This window comes from Spea bombifrons, chromosome 7 (genome assembly GCF_027358695.1).
Source record: "Spea bombifrons isolate aSpeBom1 chromosome 7, aSpeBom1.2.pri, whole genome shotgun sequence".
In the NCBI taxonomy this organism is placed as follows: domain Eukaryota; kingdom Metazoa; phylum Chordata; class Amphibia; order Anura; family Pelobatidae; genus Spea; species Spea bombifrons.
The window spans coordinates 11,517,347-11,536,597 of record NC_071093.1 but is presented as its reverse complement, the minus strand read 5'-3'; the positions used below and the strand labels follow the sequence as shown (position 1 = coordinate 11,536,597).

Here is a 19,251-nt window from a genome sequence, read left to right as displayed (position 1 = left end):
AAAGAATTGCCAGAGCTCCTTAGTTCTCTGCTCAATGCAGTTCCAGTGCATTGAGGAATATAGCTAAAATATGAAAAATAAGCTCATCCAGAATAGTAAGAGCTGCTACTGAAACAGTAATTATCTTGTTAGCTGTTAGTAATGTAGAACAAAAATTAAGCCATATAACCCATATATTTCCCACACAATAAAAGCCCTAAAATAAATAGCAGCTGCATTTCACTTAAGGTGAATAATTTGCTGTTTTTTTCCCCCTGACCATATTAACGGCCTTGGCGCTATTATGATACCTAAGAAGACTTGAGAGAAGCACTGGCTGTCGAAAGAAACACTGATACATCATCATGTCTAGGCATCTTGGTGTCACTAACGTTCAGTTGAAATTTTATTTACTATGGGGTGGGTGACGATGACTGGTTTCCCAACACAGAGAGGAAGATCAAGTTATTAATAATTATACAATTAATGGCTGATCACAACCCCCAGCTTTCCAAAAAGTCTCATCTTTCATATTTAGTAGCCACAGGCCTGCATTAGCAAGTATTATAGATGGAACTACTGTTGGTTTGCCTCATGCGCAAAACATCAAAGCTAAGCTAGCAAGGCATAGCATCCGTAGACTACTTTTTTACAGGTCTAAATATTAAATCGATATATTTCCTTTTCATAAATGACCCGTATCTAAATTTTGCATCCATGAAAAAAAAACAGTTTAAAATGATGCAATAACATTGCTGCAGTGATGACATTTTCCTATGCATGTGCATTGTGTGGGTATATAATAAGGAGGTACATATAATATAATATGGGGTATACAGCATATAATATAATGTGGGGTATATAATATGTCATTGCATTGCCTGTGATGCAACACTTTGGTCTAGAGTGTAAGGCGTTTCAATTCTGGTTCTATGCTGTATATTTATTTTGTTCCAAACACCTTCATAAAGAAGGTAGCTCATTTTTATTGCAGCTTCACATTAATACATGTTGGTCTTTCTCTTGGAGAAGCGCAAGGATATTCCATCTAACTAGATTCCTCAGCTGATAAATGATATCCAATATATCAATTTGTATTTCTATATTATGTACTAAATATAAAATGTAATAAAACACATCAGCCTTTTATCCAATCCTGATCCCAGCCCATGACTATTTTACTCCATTTTGTGTCAAGTGTCTTAGAGACCCCAATATTTTATATGATTTCTCATTTCCTTTTTTCATTGTTTTGCTTCTTTTTCTTTATTTATAATAATGCCACAAAGATTCCTCCCACCCAGGATTTCTGTTGCATTGTGTCATTTTAAACAGCCACCTTCCTTGTGTGATACTTCTAAAGTAAACACAAGAGGGTCCTGGAGGTAATAAATAGCCCACCTTTTTAAGATCCTAAATGTATTGTTAGACTATAAGTCATCTTATGATTCATTGTTACCCTAAAACACTCCAAACAAAATGATTCCCAGACAGTGTTTGTTTCATTTCAATGGCTGCCTTCATTGAAAACCCACAAGTGGCAACAGTCAAGCTACTATGGCTTCTCAATAGAATAGACATTGAGGTTGGGGAAGCGGTTCTATTTACTGAAGGAAAAGACAAAGAAATAACAATGTATATATATATATATATATATATATATATATATATATACTGTATGTGTATATATATATATATATATATGTATATATTATCATGCAGAAACAATGTTACAAATAGTGTACAATAGTTTGTTTTAAAGGGAACTAATGTTTTTTCTAACTATATTTCTTGTTATTCTCCCGTTAAGTATATTTAAGTACTAGATTGACTATACTGTGATTTTTTTTTGTCAGCCCATATGTTGGTGAGTTGGGGAGTTATTTTAGGAAGTGGGAGATCCTTGATATCCGATTTCTGCTTTAAGGAATACCGATTTCTGTTTTTGGTTATTCTTGTTGGATTGCATGTAAGTGACAGCAAGAGCATGATCAGCTCAGATCACCGAACATTAGGGTTTATTCACTAAACTGTGTTTATAGGTGAGTTGAGGTGAGATGAAAACATGAGTATTTTCTGGCCAAGCAAAAGGAAACACATCTAATAATAAGGTTATGCGGACAATTCAGACATTAGACAATTCAGTGACTTGAATGTTTTATCTCGACTAGCCTACAAACTATTTAACAATCCAAGGCCTTCGTGAACTGCGTACCAATGAGCACCACCGCGTCTATTACATTGTTTTACAGAATCTGCATTATATTTCTGTTTCTTTATAAAATGTAAAAAAAAAAACATTGTTATGACAGAAAGAATAGCTGGTTAATTTTTAATGCTTAGCGATAAACAGAACTCTTGAGATCAATTCAGAGAGCCAACGCGTAACAAGCAATAATTTCAGATCTTAGCAAATCTAATTAACAGACCTGCCTGAAAGCTTCACAGAGGCAATTCAGCATTAGAAACAAAGAAGAATCAGACAGACATAATTGGTAATTCTTTATATACGATTCTGATCAAAAGAGAGATGTGGGAAAAATAAGACTACTTGCAATTGTTTTTTTTGTCAATTTGTGACATCATTTTTTGAAATGCAATGTACAGATAATTTTGCTGGATATTCCTGTTGATGCAACTCTTTCACAATAAATATCACTGCCTTTTTGCCTTATATCAGTATTGTGTATACTTTGTGATCTAAGGGCTTCTCACATAACCATTCTTTTGAGGAAGTCTAGGATTAATAAAGGAACAGTAGCCAGTATGCATTTAATAGCAATAAACCCATTGTCTTATACAGGGCTGGACCGGCAATGACAGGGCACTTTAAAGCCAGAGGCCGCCTGAAGATGTAAGTGTGGCTGGCAGCTGGATATGTGCAGCCATATTTTTATGCTCACATAGTATGTGGCCGGAGATTTCCAGCGGCTGATCGCACGCTGAAGCACCCAATATGCCGCTGGAGTAGCAGATCAAGTGAGCGTGTGGCTGTATTGGTCAGAGGCCAACCAGGCATATGCCCGCTGTGCCAGATGTAAGACCTGGTCTTACAGTATGAGGGAGCAGAGCCAAAGCATAGATCTCAAGGTCAAAATACAAAAAAAAAAATCTCGAATCTGAAAGTACCAAAAAAAAGTAATGCTATGAAAATACGCGCAATCATGCTGTAAAAAAGTGCATTAAACGACGTCTGGATTTGTGCCACAATTGGTTAATGTATAACTGAGTCACAAGCCCAAATTTGCTCTCACAACAAGTTATAATACTAAAATCCAACAGAATTAGCAGGTTAACAACACATGCGCCAACCTGCTAAACCTGTCAGATTTTTGTGCCAGTAACCACATAACAGGCTGAATATATATATATAGATAAAAAAAAAAGTCTGAAAAACAAGTGAGATTTGGCGGTTTTACAATTCTGTCCAAAACATAAGAAAGCAGCACAACCGCCTTTATATATCTGAATCTGGCTGTTGTGTTATCATAGGCAGCTTCACTTTGCTTGTTTTATGCATATTTTATGAATTTTACAGTCACATCCACAACAACGTGCACAATCACGCCATAAAATGTGGTACATTCGTCATATAACTATATATTTTATTCTCTTTTTTGTGCCACAAAATAAACCATCACCCTCTGCAAAGAAGGTACGGTATGTATAATGGTTGGACGGTCTGTTCTTTATCAATAACCTCTGAATATTAACCCGTTTAACACTTTGTAGAAGCATAGACTTTGATGGCAGATAAGAACTATTCAGCCCATCTAGGATGCCGCATTTCCTGATTTAGAGACCCAGGCCTTAATCGGTCCTTGGCCTTGTCTCAGATTTGGGATAAAACCTATTGAGTATCAGTTTCTAGGTTTGTCCTTATGTTGTTCTTGACGGTTTTCGCTGCCGATGATATCTCTATTTTGAAAACATAGGGTTAATCCAGACCATTAAGATCCAGCAGTCAATTAGTGAAAAGAGATGATATTTGAAGAATCATTATTTATTATCAAGCACATTTTAATATGTAAACTTATGAAACTATAAGTTGGAGAAAAGGTTTTGCAACATATAATAGATATTTCAGAACTTTGGAATTGGTGCTTTTTTGCTTTTTCCTGAAAATGCCCAATTACGGATATTTCCAGTGGCTGCCCTGTTGAAGACGTTTTTATACGATCAGCTTATTTTTTGTTAACACTCCTGTAGGGGCAAGTAATGTTCGTATGAATTCCATCAGACAGTGAGCACGAAAACAATTTTGTGGCTTTTAATTATTATTTTGGCCAGCTGGTGTATGAGCAGACTGGCGCCTATGACAGATTAAAGCCTCTAAATACAGATGGTAGAAATTAGGATTCTGTGGTTCGCCAGGAGGTGGCGCTGGCGGGCAGTCTCAAGGCAGACATACGCTACAAGTATGATGGGTTAAAGAATCAATAGAATATTCAAATTTGAACACATGTTGTTACATTAATTTATAGTTATTCCAAATTCCCTGCGGCTGAATTTCTTCAATTTGTTTATTAAATTATATTATTTAATCGAGACTGTAATGAAAGGCTGTAGAAGATCGTTATTTGTTGGGCAATTCAGACAGATGTAAACAAATTGGTGCTAACCATGCAGGATTTGTAAATAGTTTCAACTAAAACGTCATGTGAAAAATAATAAATTATAAAATGTACTCTCAAAAATAAGAATCCAGAATATTTGCAAATTATAGACGAAAACATAATGCTAATAGTGTTTGATACTTTTAGTTACAGATAATAACTGTGAAGATCTCAGAACAGACCAGTTGCCCCATGATTTATTTATTCTGTTATAGATCCACCTGGGCAATAAGTCTTTAATCTTTCTATGCCCTCTAAAGGAATATATATATATATTCCTTTAGAGGGCATAGAAAGATTAAAAACTCAATGAAGTACTTGTTGCCTAGGTGGATCTAAAACAGAATAAAAAAAATAGAATGTACACAAAAACCAAATTTTACATATTTCTATAAAATACCTGTGTGTGCAGCTATGGTGAGGTGCTTGATTTTATTAAACAAAATGTTCAAGGTGGCCGAATTTTGGCTTCAGGGTTAGGTTCTTCTGGTGAACTCAACAATCCCAGGCTTGGTGGTCCATGAAAGATATCAAATGTACCTCAACTGTGCTGATATTATTCTGCTAAAATACACCACTGGTGACATCCACAGAACAAACCCTTGTTTTAAGCGGAGCAACTCACCAGCGTGCCCCATCCATGTGTATCCTTGTTTAAATTCATGCCAATGCTTGTTATAGAGAGTTTGGCAGTGGTCATGCTTTATGTTGGTGTCACCTTTAGAAAAGGCAGAGGTAGTCAAAAGGTAACTAGCAACTTTTTGTTGGCCTCCACCTTCCTTCATCTTCAACCAGATGATGGCTTAGAATTATGAACATGGTAGTTCTGTGCCAATTTATATAGAATAATAGCGTGGTCTGTGTGCACCTTATCCCATCAGACCATGAGTGCAGACTCCAGATTGACCACATTCTGGGAAGTTCAGGTGTTATAAAATCACCTGGCTGTCTAATGGTTGTCATTTAGAACGGGAAAACACTGTAAAACTCCCAGGCTCTCAGTTGGCTATTGATGATGGTTAAGTAAGTGGATTGTCCACCATTAAACTCAGCAATGAAATCGGTTTCGTGTATACATTATAGAATTCTGGGTGACTTGCCAAAGACAAGTTAATTCTTCAAATGTACTGATGAAATCAGTAGTTTTCCTTATCTGTGTAGGGTGAATATACTCAGGTGTATGATCCAAACTCACAATCTAATTTGAAATCAGTGTGCTTGCTGAAGGTTTGCCAAAAAAAATGAAGAACAGTGGAATCGTCCCAACAGGTTAAAAAGGGTTAATTAGACATAAGAGAATGCACACTGCCAGACTCTGATAAACTGAGCCATGCTTCTGTACATATCTACTAGGGTCCTTCTAAAGTATTAGGAAGATTAAAGTCATGCTTGGTATGTTGGATTCGGGTGGCCACACTTGAATGTTATCTGAAATATACATCACTATTTTAAACATGGCTCTAGTTTAGTTAGTTTAACCTTGGACTATCTCTACTGGGTTGTCCATGGCTTCTTCACACCTGGCTCCTTCCTACCTAGACGTTCTTCTCACAAATCCAGGAACTTCTCTAGAGACTGGAGATTTGTAAAAAGGTGACCATTGGAACCCAGCACAAAATACCCCATGCGATGTATTACCATATACGATATACCGAAAGATATCACACCAGTTCTAAAATAAATCTTGATATTCTAAAGACTTGAACTCGTCTACCTATGTTCAAGCAGGGCATCAACTTTGAAGTGCCACAAATCCAAGCAGTACTTGAGAAACCGCAGTAGCCTCGAATAAGTGCGATGCATCATGAAGATGACAGGGTGTCCAGAGAGACAGCTCTATAGAAGCGATTTAATGCACGGATTGTTCCATGCCTGGCCAGGGCTATGCGAAGCAGGCCGTTTATTAGAGGATTGGAGGAAAGCCCTGATAGTTGCGCTGTGTAACTGAATTTCATTTCAAGCACTAATTCGAATTATGAGACGGTATCTCGGTGCTGCTCCCAGCCTTTCTCCCAGTGTTGCCGGAGCGCTGTCTGACACAGCGGAGTTTTACATAAAGGAACAAGGGCCAGCATCTTAGTTACTGGTGACAGTGAGTTCGCCTCCCCACCCCCTACTCCCTGCTGTGTAGGAGGCAGCCCGGAGCTCACAGGAGCAACATGTGGGCGGAGGGAGCTCCTGTCCTGGGGCAGAACCCTAAGAACCGGACAACACGTTAGCCCTTATTGGCTGTTGCTAGGTGACGTCGCTGGCGGTCACATGACCGGAGTTAAATGCCTGGCGCTGAAGCATTGAGCCACAGACAACCTTCTACAGCGCTCAGCGAGCGGCGGCGCCTTCACCCCTGCGATCTACCCCAACGGAGACCATCTGAAGAGAGGACCATGACTGCAGCCCTGGCCGGTCTCCTGGTTGAACTCTCCTGATCGCTTTTCCATCACTTTTGCATCGAAGCACCAGCTTGTCCCCTGCACCGTCCTGCACACCCAGACCCCTGCATTTGTTTTCGTTAGGTAGACTTGGTGACAATGACCGGAGTGTTTGACAGCTTAGTGTCAGACATGCATTCAAACCAAATGACCTCCAGCAGTTATCACGGGCTCCACAAATCGCAGGAATCCCCCACTCTGCCAGTGTCCACGGCTACCGACAGCAGCTATTACACCAACCAGCAGCAACACTGCGGAGGGGGGTCCCCTTATGGACAGCTGGGATCTTACCAGTTCCACGCCACTGGCATCAACGGGATCTCTTACTCTGCCAAATCCTATGATCTGACATATAATGGTTCTTACAGCACATATGGACCCTATGGAACAAGCCCATCCCCTACACACAATGACCCAGGTGAGCTGTCACTGTCTGCTCATTACCTGCTGCAGCCCTGACATACAGCGCGATGAATGGACAGATCCGAGAGATGCTCTGGGCTGCTGCGGCCTGATTATGCTAATGTGTTCCGTGTTACCTGTTAATTCGGATTGTGATTATAATAATTGATCGTTATGTATTTACAGAGAAGGAAGAGGGTGAGCCAGAAGTCAGGATAGTGAATGGCAAACCAAAGAAAGTCCGGAAGCCCAGAACCATCTACTCCAGCTTCCAGCTGGCTGCCCTGCAGAGGCGATTCCAGAAAACCCAGTACCTGGCCCTGCCCGAGAGGGCCGAGCTGGCCGCATCCCTGGGCCTGACCCAGACACAGGTGAGGAGCTGCCCCTGGGCCAGATCTATGGGTTCCGATGCCAGAAATTATTACCCCCTGCCTTCTTACCCGGGGTGCAGAGGGGGTGAGCAATGAGAGAGTAGGGGGTATTTAACGGGGTAATTATCCTTTGTCACCCTTCTATGTCTGTATTTTAATATTTATGCGCATACTATGTTTTTTTTTTAACCAAAATAATGCTTTTTAATATGCGATGTGTGAATATTTCCCGTTCTATAAACTCAGAAAATTCCAAAAAGAAAGAAAAAAGTTTATATCCAAGTTTATAAACTCCTGTTCTGTGAAAAACATCTATTTGTGATTAATGTTCGCATCTCGTGTATAATTATTAACTGCTAATTATCGGGGGGGTTAGATAAAGCATTAAGTATTAATAACATCATTTGATATCAAAAAGAATTGGACGGAACTTTATGATTATTGAGGAAACCTTAATATATATATGTACATAGATAGCTAAATCATATCTAAATTATATATGTATAATATATAGGAACAATTAAGTTAAAACTTAAATCAAATATTTACAATTGAACACACACAAACATATATGTGTATATATATATATATTTATATATATATATATATATATATATATATATATATATATATATATATATATATACATACATACATGAATTTTAAGCATTTGAGGTTTTCCCCCAGTGAAATATATATATATATACATTGTTACATGTAATAACTAAAACATAACAAATGATGTGGTCACCACCCCATGTTACGCGTGAATTGGCAATCCCTATGGTTATAATGTTACGTAACTGGAATTACTATTATAATTACGTCACACTTGTTACGGGCGTTAATTTAAATGCTGTGCCTTTATATCCCCATGTATGTTCGTTTTACCTCTTTTTTTCTAATTGAATTTTAATCAATTCCATTTTCGATTCTATCAATTTAGGTGAAAATCTGGTTTCAGAACCGGAGGTCGAAGTTTAAGAAGATGTGGAAAAGCGGCGAGTTACCGACCGATCAGAACCCGGTAGGCAGCGAGTCTCCGACGTGTAACTCGCCCTCCTCCTCCGCAGTGAGCTGGGACTTTGCATCACACCAGAGGCTGCAGGGATCGGGGTCTCTCCAGCCCCCCAACTCCGGATCCAGCCCCAGCCCATTCCTGGGCAACTACTCCTGGTATCAGACCTCCAACCCAGCCTCACACCTCCAGTCTAACCCATTATTACAGCAGCAACAGCATCACCTCCACCACCACAGCACTGCGGTCACTGCTGGGACTATCTTCTGAATCCCGTGTAAAGGGATCACATGAACTGATAAGCAACAGGTTGGAAAACTAATGACCTCTTTACTGGGAGATCTGCTTTCTGTGTCACTGATCACAGGGAGAGCTGGGAGGGGGCAGCCGCAGGTTCACAAGTCACACGGGTGATATGATCATTTTACCCCACTGACACTCCATGAAAAAAAAAAACACGAAACCATGGGTGTCACTTCTGTACTGATTTCTTTTATTAATACTATGATTATTATTATTATTTTACTATGTGAAATCAATTCTTCCCAGGCCTAATGGGACTACAGGCATCAAATGGTTAAAAAAAATAATTAGGAATAATTTATATTGTTTTGATTCAGTTGGGTGATAAATAACAGCCCAAAAAGAAAATAATAATCAGCACAAATAAAATATATTATTGGGTTTCCTTAAAAAAATCGATACTGAAAGTTACCGTCTTGAAAAAAATTCACTTTTATTTGTATTCATTCATTTTTAAGGTCTTTTTAAAACTTGTTTTCCTGACCCTTTAATACTGCTATTTTTAGATTTTTTTCGCACCCTGATTGAAGGATTTAAAACCAAAGTCAGTAAATTCTTATTTTTTTTTATTTTTTTTGTAATAAGATTTCAATATTTACACAAATTCGTTTTCTGCCTTGCAAAACGGAATGGATTGTCATTTAACGAAAATAAGTAATTTATTCACCTGGTCATTTAACTTTATTTCATCAGATGATTAATGTATGTTTTCTTACACGATCATCATATCACCAGTACGGTTTAACCCTTTACCCACAGAAGAGATGAGCCAGGCTTTATTGTCCAATGTGTTACACAGTTCTCTGGAACTCAGAGGGTTAATCACTTTAAAGGATCTCTGTGCCTTTTCGGATGACCTCATTTTTTGATGTTAACAGATGACTTTTTTTATATGTAGATATACGGAACCCGTGTTTTAAATTATCTTTTTTAATAAAATGTAAAAAAAAAAATCATGCAGTGCTGCTCTGCATTGGCTGGTTGTAAATACCATGTGTCTGTGTACAGTTTTCTTGAGGTTATTTGTATTTTTGACATGCAGAAAAAATATTCATTATAAAATACTAAACATTGTCAGACATTCCCACTTTTGTGTAATTTTATTTTTTTTCAACCAATATTACCATGCTACTGATTTTATTTTTCAACAAAAAAAGATTATTTTGGTTATTTATTTTGGACGCCTCCTGTCCCTGTTGTCATATTGTTTCTCTTTATGATTCGTCTATTTAAAATAAAATATTGTTTCGATCGTATACTTTTGCATTCATTCATTTCTCCCCGGCCTTATTAGACAATAATCAGCACTCGATTAAAGAGCAATTTCGTTTTGTTCTCATCATTGTTTGCTGATGCTTCTCCAGTACGTGGAGGACACTTGCTGCAAACCTTGGATGAATGAGTGTATACTTGTGGCGTGTGTACAGCGCTGTGTACAGATCCCTGTCTGTCTGCTGACTCAATGCCTTGATCCTGCCTGCCCATAAATTGTGCTTTCGGAAGTGGGCGTGGCTGGCCACGATTCCATCAGAAAAGAGGCTTTGAGTCCCAGACTGAACCACGCCCATCCCGAGGAGCTGGCGCCAGAGACGCTTTAGTCTGGGACAGTCTGCTGCTGGCGTCAGCGCCACGCCCCTCACACACCCCTCTCGGTAAGCCTGGAGATACAGGGAGCCGGTTCATCTGGACGAGCGTCTTCTCTCCCACCGGTGCCATAGGGAAGGCGGCGACTGCCATGTCTGACTTACGTCTACTTGTACTTTCGGTGTAACGCCGTCATAATCCTTCCTGAGCCCGTGTCTGCAGATTAGCTACCACTCCTGGGCAAGGCAGCCTGACAGCCCATTGGTTGGGGCCAGTGGCCCTTAGTATTCCAGAAAGCAGAGACCATGAAACACAACAGTGAAAAAGTCTATTTGCAGAAGAAGAATACTGCAAATATTTATTTTTTAATATTTAGGGTTTTTTTGCTTTTCTGTTAATCACTTGTATTTATAGAATAGTGGTAAAGGAATATTACCTACATGGGGGTCTTGGACTTTTCTGGACTGCGCTTCTGTTCCATTTTACCAAAAGGGGTTTCAGTCAAAGGTGATTTTATGGGCCAACCTACAAAAAGAGCCAACCTACAAAAAGAGCCAACCTACAAAAAGGGCCAAGTAAGATTTTTGGTGCCCAGAGGTCTCTTTGTGGATTATTTTTACCCCAACACACACAATTAGCAGATATCCTATTTAAGGACAGGGGAATACATCCTGCAGCGCCATACTGATTTACTTTCCCCATAAAAAGTTTGCCTGGTGAAATCTGGTTACCCTGGTAGGGGCTATTTATTCCACAAGGACAGAGAGGTTCACTTCTTGCCTGGTGATTATTTCTCACAGCGTGGCGATGTCATAAGCAGTCATGTGACATAGACGTCACAAGGCCCATGACATATACTTTGACGTTAGCTCTGATGAAGAAGCCAGGCTTTCCCACAAGCCTCTAGTAGATCCTTAGCATGAAAGTGACTTATCCTTCCGTATAACCGAGCCACGGCCTACATTATGTCTGGTAATCAGCCTGTAATTAGGCAAACTTCTATTCTTGTGTTGTCTACCTAGGGTGTTAGTTAAATCCCTTTATCTTCCTGCGCCTAAGGCTGGGAAATCTAGACTAAAGGTATACAGGGCACGGCTTAAGAAATGGCAACCTGCCGCACCACAGCTCCTGTGAGCTAGACGGCTTTGGTTCATCTTCTGACCTATGTCACTGACATAGGCAGGAGCGGTGACACTGTAAGCACAGACAAGCTCCCAACCACTGCCTCCAGCCTTTAAAATCTAACTCTGACCCATTGGTGCCATTGGCACACCAGCCTGCTAAATGCTCTGTACCATCTTTAAAATATGTTTAACCCTTTACCAACACGGCAGGGCTAGACCTAAAGAAGAACGCTTACCGTCGCAGCTTTTAGTAAACTGAGGTCATTTATTAAACTACTGGTACCTGTAGCATGTGTTTTGTTTTTTTGGGTTGCTTGAGATATTTAAGTTAAAAGTTCATCTTTAAAAGTCATTTCAACCAATTTCATAGCTTTTAGGTTTTCCTCTTCAACACACTCTCCGACCAACGGCTGTCTGAACTGATCAACAAAGGTTACCTTCCTGGGGAGGAATAATGGTGTAGATCCTAAGAGCAGGAAGTTAACATGGCTTTTCACATGGTATACTCAAAGGTGGCCACTTGTACAGATATTTTGCGTAGTTTAATACGTAAACACCACCAATTTGAGAAAAGTGACAGATCAGCTGTAAGAATGACTGCTTTAATAACAGCCACGTCCATCAGATAAATATCATTTTATGTGATTTTGCTTAAAATCCGAACCCAAAGGTCGTTGCATCCAGCCTTTACCGCTTCATTTCCCTATACAGAGGCAAACCTGAAAGAAGTATTTGCATCATCGTTAGAACTTTTATCATTTTTTAGCGATTTTTGCTTGGTTTTGTTGCAGGAGTCGTATGCGGTTAAAAGGGAAATGGAAAAGGCAGAGATCTGAGCCACAAAGGGTCTCTTTCTTCCATTTCCTCCCAGATCCACTGACATCTCCAAATCCCAGTCACTTTCCTGTAGGACGCACCCTAGTCTACACCATTAAACGGCCGTAAATCCGTCTGCATGTCACATTTCAGAATACACCTTAAAAAACATCAACATTTTCGGTGTAAAAATGGATGCTAAGCTCGTATTTCCTGATGTAGAACATCTCCTGGGTGCTGAAATACCCGAGGACAGCCTGTTGAGTGTAAATATTTATCATTATAATCAGGAGCCTTTGATTTTTCCCAGCTACACGTGGCTTGTTTATACAAAACACATTATATAGCAGTCCCCAGGATTTACAGGCAGGGAGACCAATCCGATGCGCTGTCACCCTGATAGATGAAAAATGAAAAGAATTGCCTTAAACTAATATGTCATCATACCAGTGAACACCTAAAACGCGTCAGGAGGTTTTCATGCAGTGTAAGGAAGTTATACTTTACAGAGAGGGTGGTTCATAAATGGAATAGCCAACCAGCAGAGGTGGTAGAGGTTAATCCAGTAAGGGAATTTAAGCATGCCTGGGATAGACCTATCTGAATCTAAAACAACACCAAGGACTGGTTAAGGGTTGTGTCTTTACATCAAGACTACATGTAGACTAGAATGGTTCTTATTTGCTGTCAAATTCTGCGGATGTATCTAGGCACGGACAAGAGAGCTTCTACTGTCTACGACGTTAAGTCAACACATAAATCTAGATGAAATCACAAAACTTGAATAATCATTCAAACATTATATAATGGATTTCAAATAAAAAAAAAGTCTAAAACAGGAGATTCGGCAAAGGTTGGACTACAATTCCCATAAACCCCAGCCGTCATACGGCTTTGCGCACGTATAGAGTACTCAGAAATAGGCTGGAATTATCTGGGTACCGAGGATTTCATAATTCCCACCTAGGTGGTAAGTTATTGTGCCAAATACTCGGAATTTGCATCCCGCCGACTGACAACCCACATGTCTTTTTCAATCTATTTAACCCTTTGAGTCTTCTTCAAGACTCGGGTTTTACAACAGACAAAGGGCATGAGAAGAGTTAAAACGTGCTATTCTAATAAAATGGTGAACATCGTTTAATATGAAGTTTTCGAGACACTGAAAGACCTTGATTGCGGTAAATCGTTTGCCGCATTAACCCCTTGAGGGTGACCGATGCAAAACAGCCAAGTCAATTCTGAAAGCAATTTCTAATAAGGATTATTGAAAATAAAGTATTATTTGGAATATATTATATTGTACAATTAAAATGTTTTATAATGAATTACAGGATACATGGAAACGTGATCATTCCAATATATCTAAGGAAAGGGGACACAGAGTGAATATGAGTCTGGTGAATTAACCCCTCTATGGGGCAGAGATGTTGGAAATAAATATTTATCAGACTGTCCTGTTTGTATCTTTGAGCCTGTGCAATAAGTGATGTATTACATACGGGAATTGAATGCTACCGCTATAAGCAGGGTACAAACACATGTTCCGCACATGGGCCACAAAAGGCTTGAAGGGGTTAACTGAGCTATGAACTTAGAGGCCACTGAGAGATCCAGAAAGGGGTGTTGCTGAGGATCCGTGGCAGACAAGATGATTAAGAGTTCTAAACCGGAGAGCCCCAGGCAGGGAATGCGAGCAGATGAAGGCACTGAACAGGCCTCAGCAAGAGCCAAGTGGCGACGACCAGGGATGAGCTGAGCTGGGTGGGCCGGGAAGGGCCAGGGGAGGGGCCGGGATGCGGCCTGGGGATGAGGGAGAGGATGCGGGGTAGGTGAGTCTGTAGGGGCGGAGGAGACTTTTGGCGCCCTGGCCGAGCGGGTAGCTGTGTCGCCTTACACGCGAGTGGACGCCGGTTCGAATCCCCGCTCGGGGCGCTCCTCATACCCCGGTTTAGTTAGAAAGTTAGTTATCCCCGCAGGCCGCCCGGAGCGACAGAATGACAAAGGAAGTTCTGTATTACACGGGGTTAGGAAAGTAGGGTGACTTCCACCGGTGCGCTGTTTGTCGCTTTCATCCCGAAGCACCTGGCTGCTTGGCTGTAATCGCTGCAGAAAGCGCGGCCGCCGATTCCCTGACAACAATCATTTTGTTATCATCCCTGCGATCGATCGCTTTATTTTCCAGCCGTTGTTCTGACGGAACAAATAAAGTTACAGAGGCGCGGAATCCCTGACGGTTTAAGAGCCGGGTCTTTCACTATCACTTCCCAAACACATTTCCGTGTACTGCAGGATAAATAATTCATGTGCCCGGGAAACCGCTGGGTAACAGCACCGGCTCCGTAGGACTGATTGCTATATATATGTATATATTAAATTCTATGTATATGCATGCTTTTACTGTATATATATATATATATATATTGATATATATATATATATATATATATATTGATATATATATATCTCAAGCATCCTGCCGTGAATAATAAATAAAGACCTCCTATATTCATCCCCTGCTTTATATTAACAATAAATATATTTGTAATAAATTATATTTAATACACGGCAGAGCTAGCGGGCCGTGGAAATGTGTGCAGTGTATGAACTATAGAACTATAGGTGACGGACAGATAATAGACATGGAGATTATATATTTATTTATATATATATTATATTTATATATTATATTTATATATCTATATATTACATGTAGAGGTGCATGTGTATACGTGGGTTTGTCTGCTATAGGGTGAATAAATTCTCTGTATCTTAACCTCCATCTCAATGAGAAAAACAAAACCCACAATCATTAAAACCGAATTAACCCTTTGAGCTGTATTCTAACATCCCGCAATAGATACTCAGTAAACTATAAAATAAAGACAAATAGCCTGTAATAAAATCCGGAGCCATGTTAAATAAATAAACCTCTTTGTGCAGGTAACAAAAATGAGGGAGGATAAAAGCCGTTGTAGATATATCAGAACAGACAGGAAAGAAGGGATTGCAGGGGGCTAAATATCTAAAGAATATACTGCATGAGTGTGTGGAGTGCATGTTAATGTGTCATACACAATGTGCCTATGGATGGATAGACAGATGATATATAGATAGATGGATGATATATAGATAGATGAATATATAGAGAGATAGATGGATGGATAGACAGACACATACATACAGCTACCAGTGAAGGGGGTTAAGTCCTGCACCCAGACCTCTGCCCTAACTCAATGCCTCCATGCATCCTCCAGGCAGGCTTCCCAGCTCATCCCCCCCCCAGCCCCTTTCCTCCCCTGGGGACATCTGCCCTGTGATTCCCCACCCCAGTCACTAACTGGTGCTCTGTGTTACTTGTGGTTTTTCTGGGATAATTAACTTTTTCCTCCTCTGCTTCTAACGTGTCATTCGGGTGCAATGATATCAAGCAGCCTGCTCCGCAGTGATGTAAAAATGTGGGAAACAGACACATAAACACAGGGAGCTGTAGGGGATGTCAAGCCATCTAAATACATCTTATTTACTGGAGCAATAAAATAAGAATGTACGCGTTTAACTCCTTAGCTGCCGAAATGTGAACTCCAGTAGGGGGTCCGTTAAGGGTTAAAGGCGATCTGGCAATGACTTGTTTGAAGGATTTGCAATCATATGGCATTAGCCATTTCCGGAATCCTGTAGCCAACTTGAAAAATCCCAGACCCCCTTTTTTCCCCCCTAATTTTTGCTCTGATCTGTAATTTTATCCACATTTGCAGTAGTTGGAGCATTGTAGCTCTGCGATCTGAAAGCCTGCAATTACTATATAATTCTTTGCAATTTCACATGTCCTAATATGGACTGTAATTTTTGCGCAAGACAATTTCCTGCTATTTCAAGCATCAACATTGTCAAAGTTGTATGTACATAATAAATGGGAATATCAACGCATAGTTTTAGCATAACATCTTGACTTCTCGATAATTATATCCGTTTGGAGCCTACGCAGAATTAGTTTGAATTGCATGGTTACAGCCTCTGCTTTAAAATTTTTAAAAATTACTCATAATTTTCCCAAAGATTACTAAGATCTCAAGTGCACAATGTCATCAGCGTAATGAAGAGTAAACATTTATGCTAATAATCTGCAATTTTTTTCATCAGCTATAAAGACAGAGGGTATATAACAGAAATTTTCAGTCATATTCTGCAAGCAGTGCTGGCAAATGCAGGAGAGGCACTTTGAGCTGAAAAATATCTGGTTCCTTTTCTGGATAGCTCAGGATGGTGAGATAACTCCAGAACTCATCTCAATCTGTATTATTTCTGGTTCTGTAATCCAGGAAAATAATGAAATCTACCTGGGGGTCTGAAAGGGAATGGTAAGGAATGGATTCTTTTTTTTTTGGTAGCTCCTGTGCTTTCAAGGCATGGGTGAGGGATCTAACTTTCTGGGTGTAGGAGGTGTGGGGGGAGGTGGAGGAACATTCAGAAGATTAGCCTTGCATCAAGAAAGCCTTGTCCCTCATGTCAGGTTAATGAAAAGAATAAGTTTGATGGTAGACATGGTGCTAAAATTACTGATATAAAATTCTTTTTTTTGGTGTTTAAGTGACATTTGTCCTTGAGATCATTGTCAGCCTGAAGAATACCTTTCACATCCTTGAATTGATTGCATAATAATGTATGTATTTGTATCTAATCTCAGGTGATGAACCTTGCTCTAAGGTGATTGTCTGTACATAGGTAGCATAGAATTAATTACATACGATGCATGCACTAGTATTTATATATGTGCACTAGTATTATGTGTGTCTGTTTGAATACATTGTTGCACATAAAAGAGAGTTTTTAAATAGCCTATTCTAGAATTCTGCTTTTCCAAAGCCATTGTCAATCAATCTTTGCTTACAATCCCACTTGTGTTTTTGAGTTGCCTTTTTGTTTGTTTATTGACAGACACAAATAACATGTAAAAACATTTTTGCTTTGCTTTTTTGGTGCTTGATACAATAAATCCTACTAGATGGACCTATATAAAAGCATTAGTTGCCGCAGAGAGCCTGTTGTATGGAATGAATAAGAATGATATAGAGTATCAAGGCATTTACTGTTTTATAAATAAGTGTAGAGAAAATATTTTTTTTTTCACTTAAAGAAAAAAGATATTAGGAAAAAGGAATACTGTTTGCCAGCATGGCCAAGTCTGGCTGAATTATTTAAACATTGGGCATTTGCTAATTCTGCAACTCTTCCCTGTTGATAACGCTGCTCCCTACACCTGCAAGCAATTTGCTGAACTTGAATATAGGAGAATTGCTGAGAGATGGAAGCTCACCTATTTTATATATTTTTTTTCTTTTTTTCCTCTCTCAATACATAGCAAATTTGGCTTTCAGTGCGTTATCTCTTTTGTTAATGCAAAAAGATTCCCTGGGCGAAAAAATTGCTCATAATTACCAGAGAGATGGGAAACTGCATTAGAATAAATAAACCCAAAATTACTGTAATTATGTTTTGTTTGATGGGCTCGACTTGTAATCAAGAAGAGAATACTGGAAAATGAAGCTGACCCTCTTTGGTTTGCAGCTGTAATCCTCACTTTGAGGTCCCTTTTTTGCAGAACAGAGTCATTTTGGTGATCATTAAGCTGTGTGTAACCTATTTCACAAGTGTTTTAAAATGAGGTTCACATTTTTGAATAAGACAAAAAAAGAAAGAAATTACATTTTGCCATTATAGATCTATATATATATATATATATATACATGTATATGTATGTATGTATATATATATATATATATATATATATATATATATGGAGAAGCTGCACTTTGCTAAAAAAAAACTTGCAAACATCTGACGATTTAATCATCGTGATGACGTATTGCTACAGTATTTTGCTTTGAGTCTTTTGTGTCTAAAATTAAAATTAGTATTTATGTTGTATCATTTGCAGGGAACATGTGATAAAAAAAAAACCCTTTTTTAAAATAAAGGCAAACATTTTCTTAAATCTGATTTATCTTATAGATTGATAGACATACACAGACACATATATATATATAATAATAATAATAATCTATTGAGATATAAGATAAGGAAGGTGAAATATAGTTTAATTTGCCCTCAATCAGATTTAAGCACCCAGGGCATCGGTGTCCAGAATGACTAAAGCAGAACAACGGACTTTATACCCTCTTTTATAAAAATAAATGCGTGATCTTTTCAGTTTCTAACAATATCTTAGCGAACTTCATTTACTATCACAGTACTTTGATTCACAGTACTGAAAAATCTGGGGCATAAGTTTGTTGATTTTAGTATAAAAAAGAGGGTTTGAAATCCACAGGGGGTTATTGACAAAACAATTGCAATTTTGGAATTTCTGAAACGAGAAAAAAAATCTATGTGTTTCCAAATACTTATAAAGCCAAAGAGCCAAATCACAATGAAGAACAAACAATCTGGGTTTCACCTAAGTCATTCACTCATCCACTACTCACAGGAACACTTAATAAAAGTTACATCTTGGAAGAAGCAATTGTGTTCTCCAAAGAAGCTGATGTTGGGGGATGCATGGCTTCTTTCCCCTGAAGCTTTATTTCCTGACCTGGCCAACTGGGTTTC

General features: G+C 39.0%; 1 protein-coding gene across 1 annotated transcript; it reads left to right on the top strand.

The window, feature by feature from the left end:
- The first annotated feature begins 6,914 nt into the window (after positions 1 to 6,914).
- DLX2 (distal-less homeobox 2) lies at positions 6,915 to 9,271 on the top strand. Its single transcript, XM_053470503.1, has 3 exons — positions 6,915 to 7,442; positions 7,613 to 7,797; positions 8,744 to 9,271. The coding sequence occupies exons 1-3, from the start codon at positions 7,124 to 7,126 to the stop codon at positions 9,083 to 9,085; spliced, it is 846 nt and encodes a 281-aa protein (XP_053326478.1). The 5' UTR covers positions 6,915 to 7,123; the 3' UTR covers positions 9,086 to 9,271.
- The last annotated feature ends 9,980 nt before the right edge of the window (positions 9,272 to 19,251 follow it).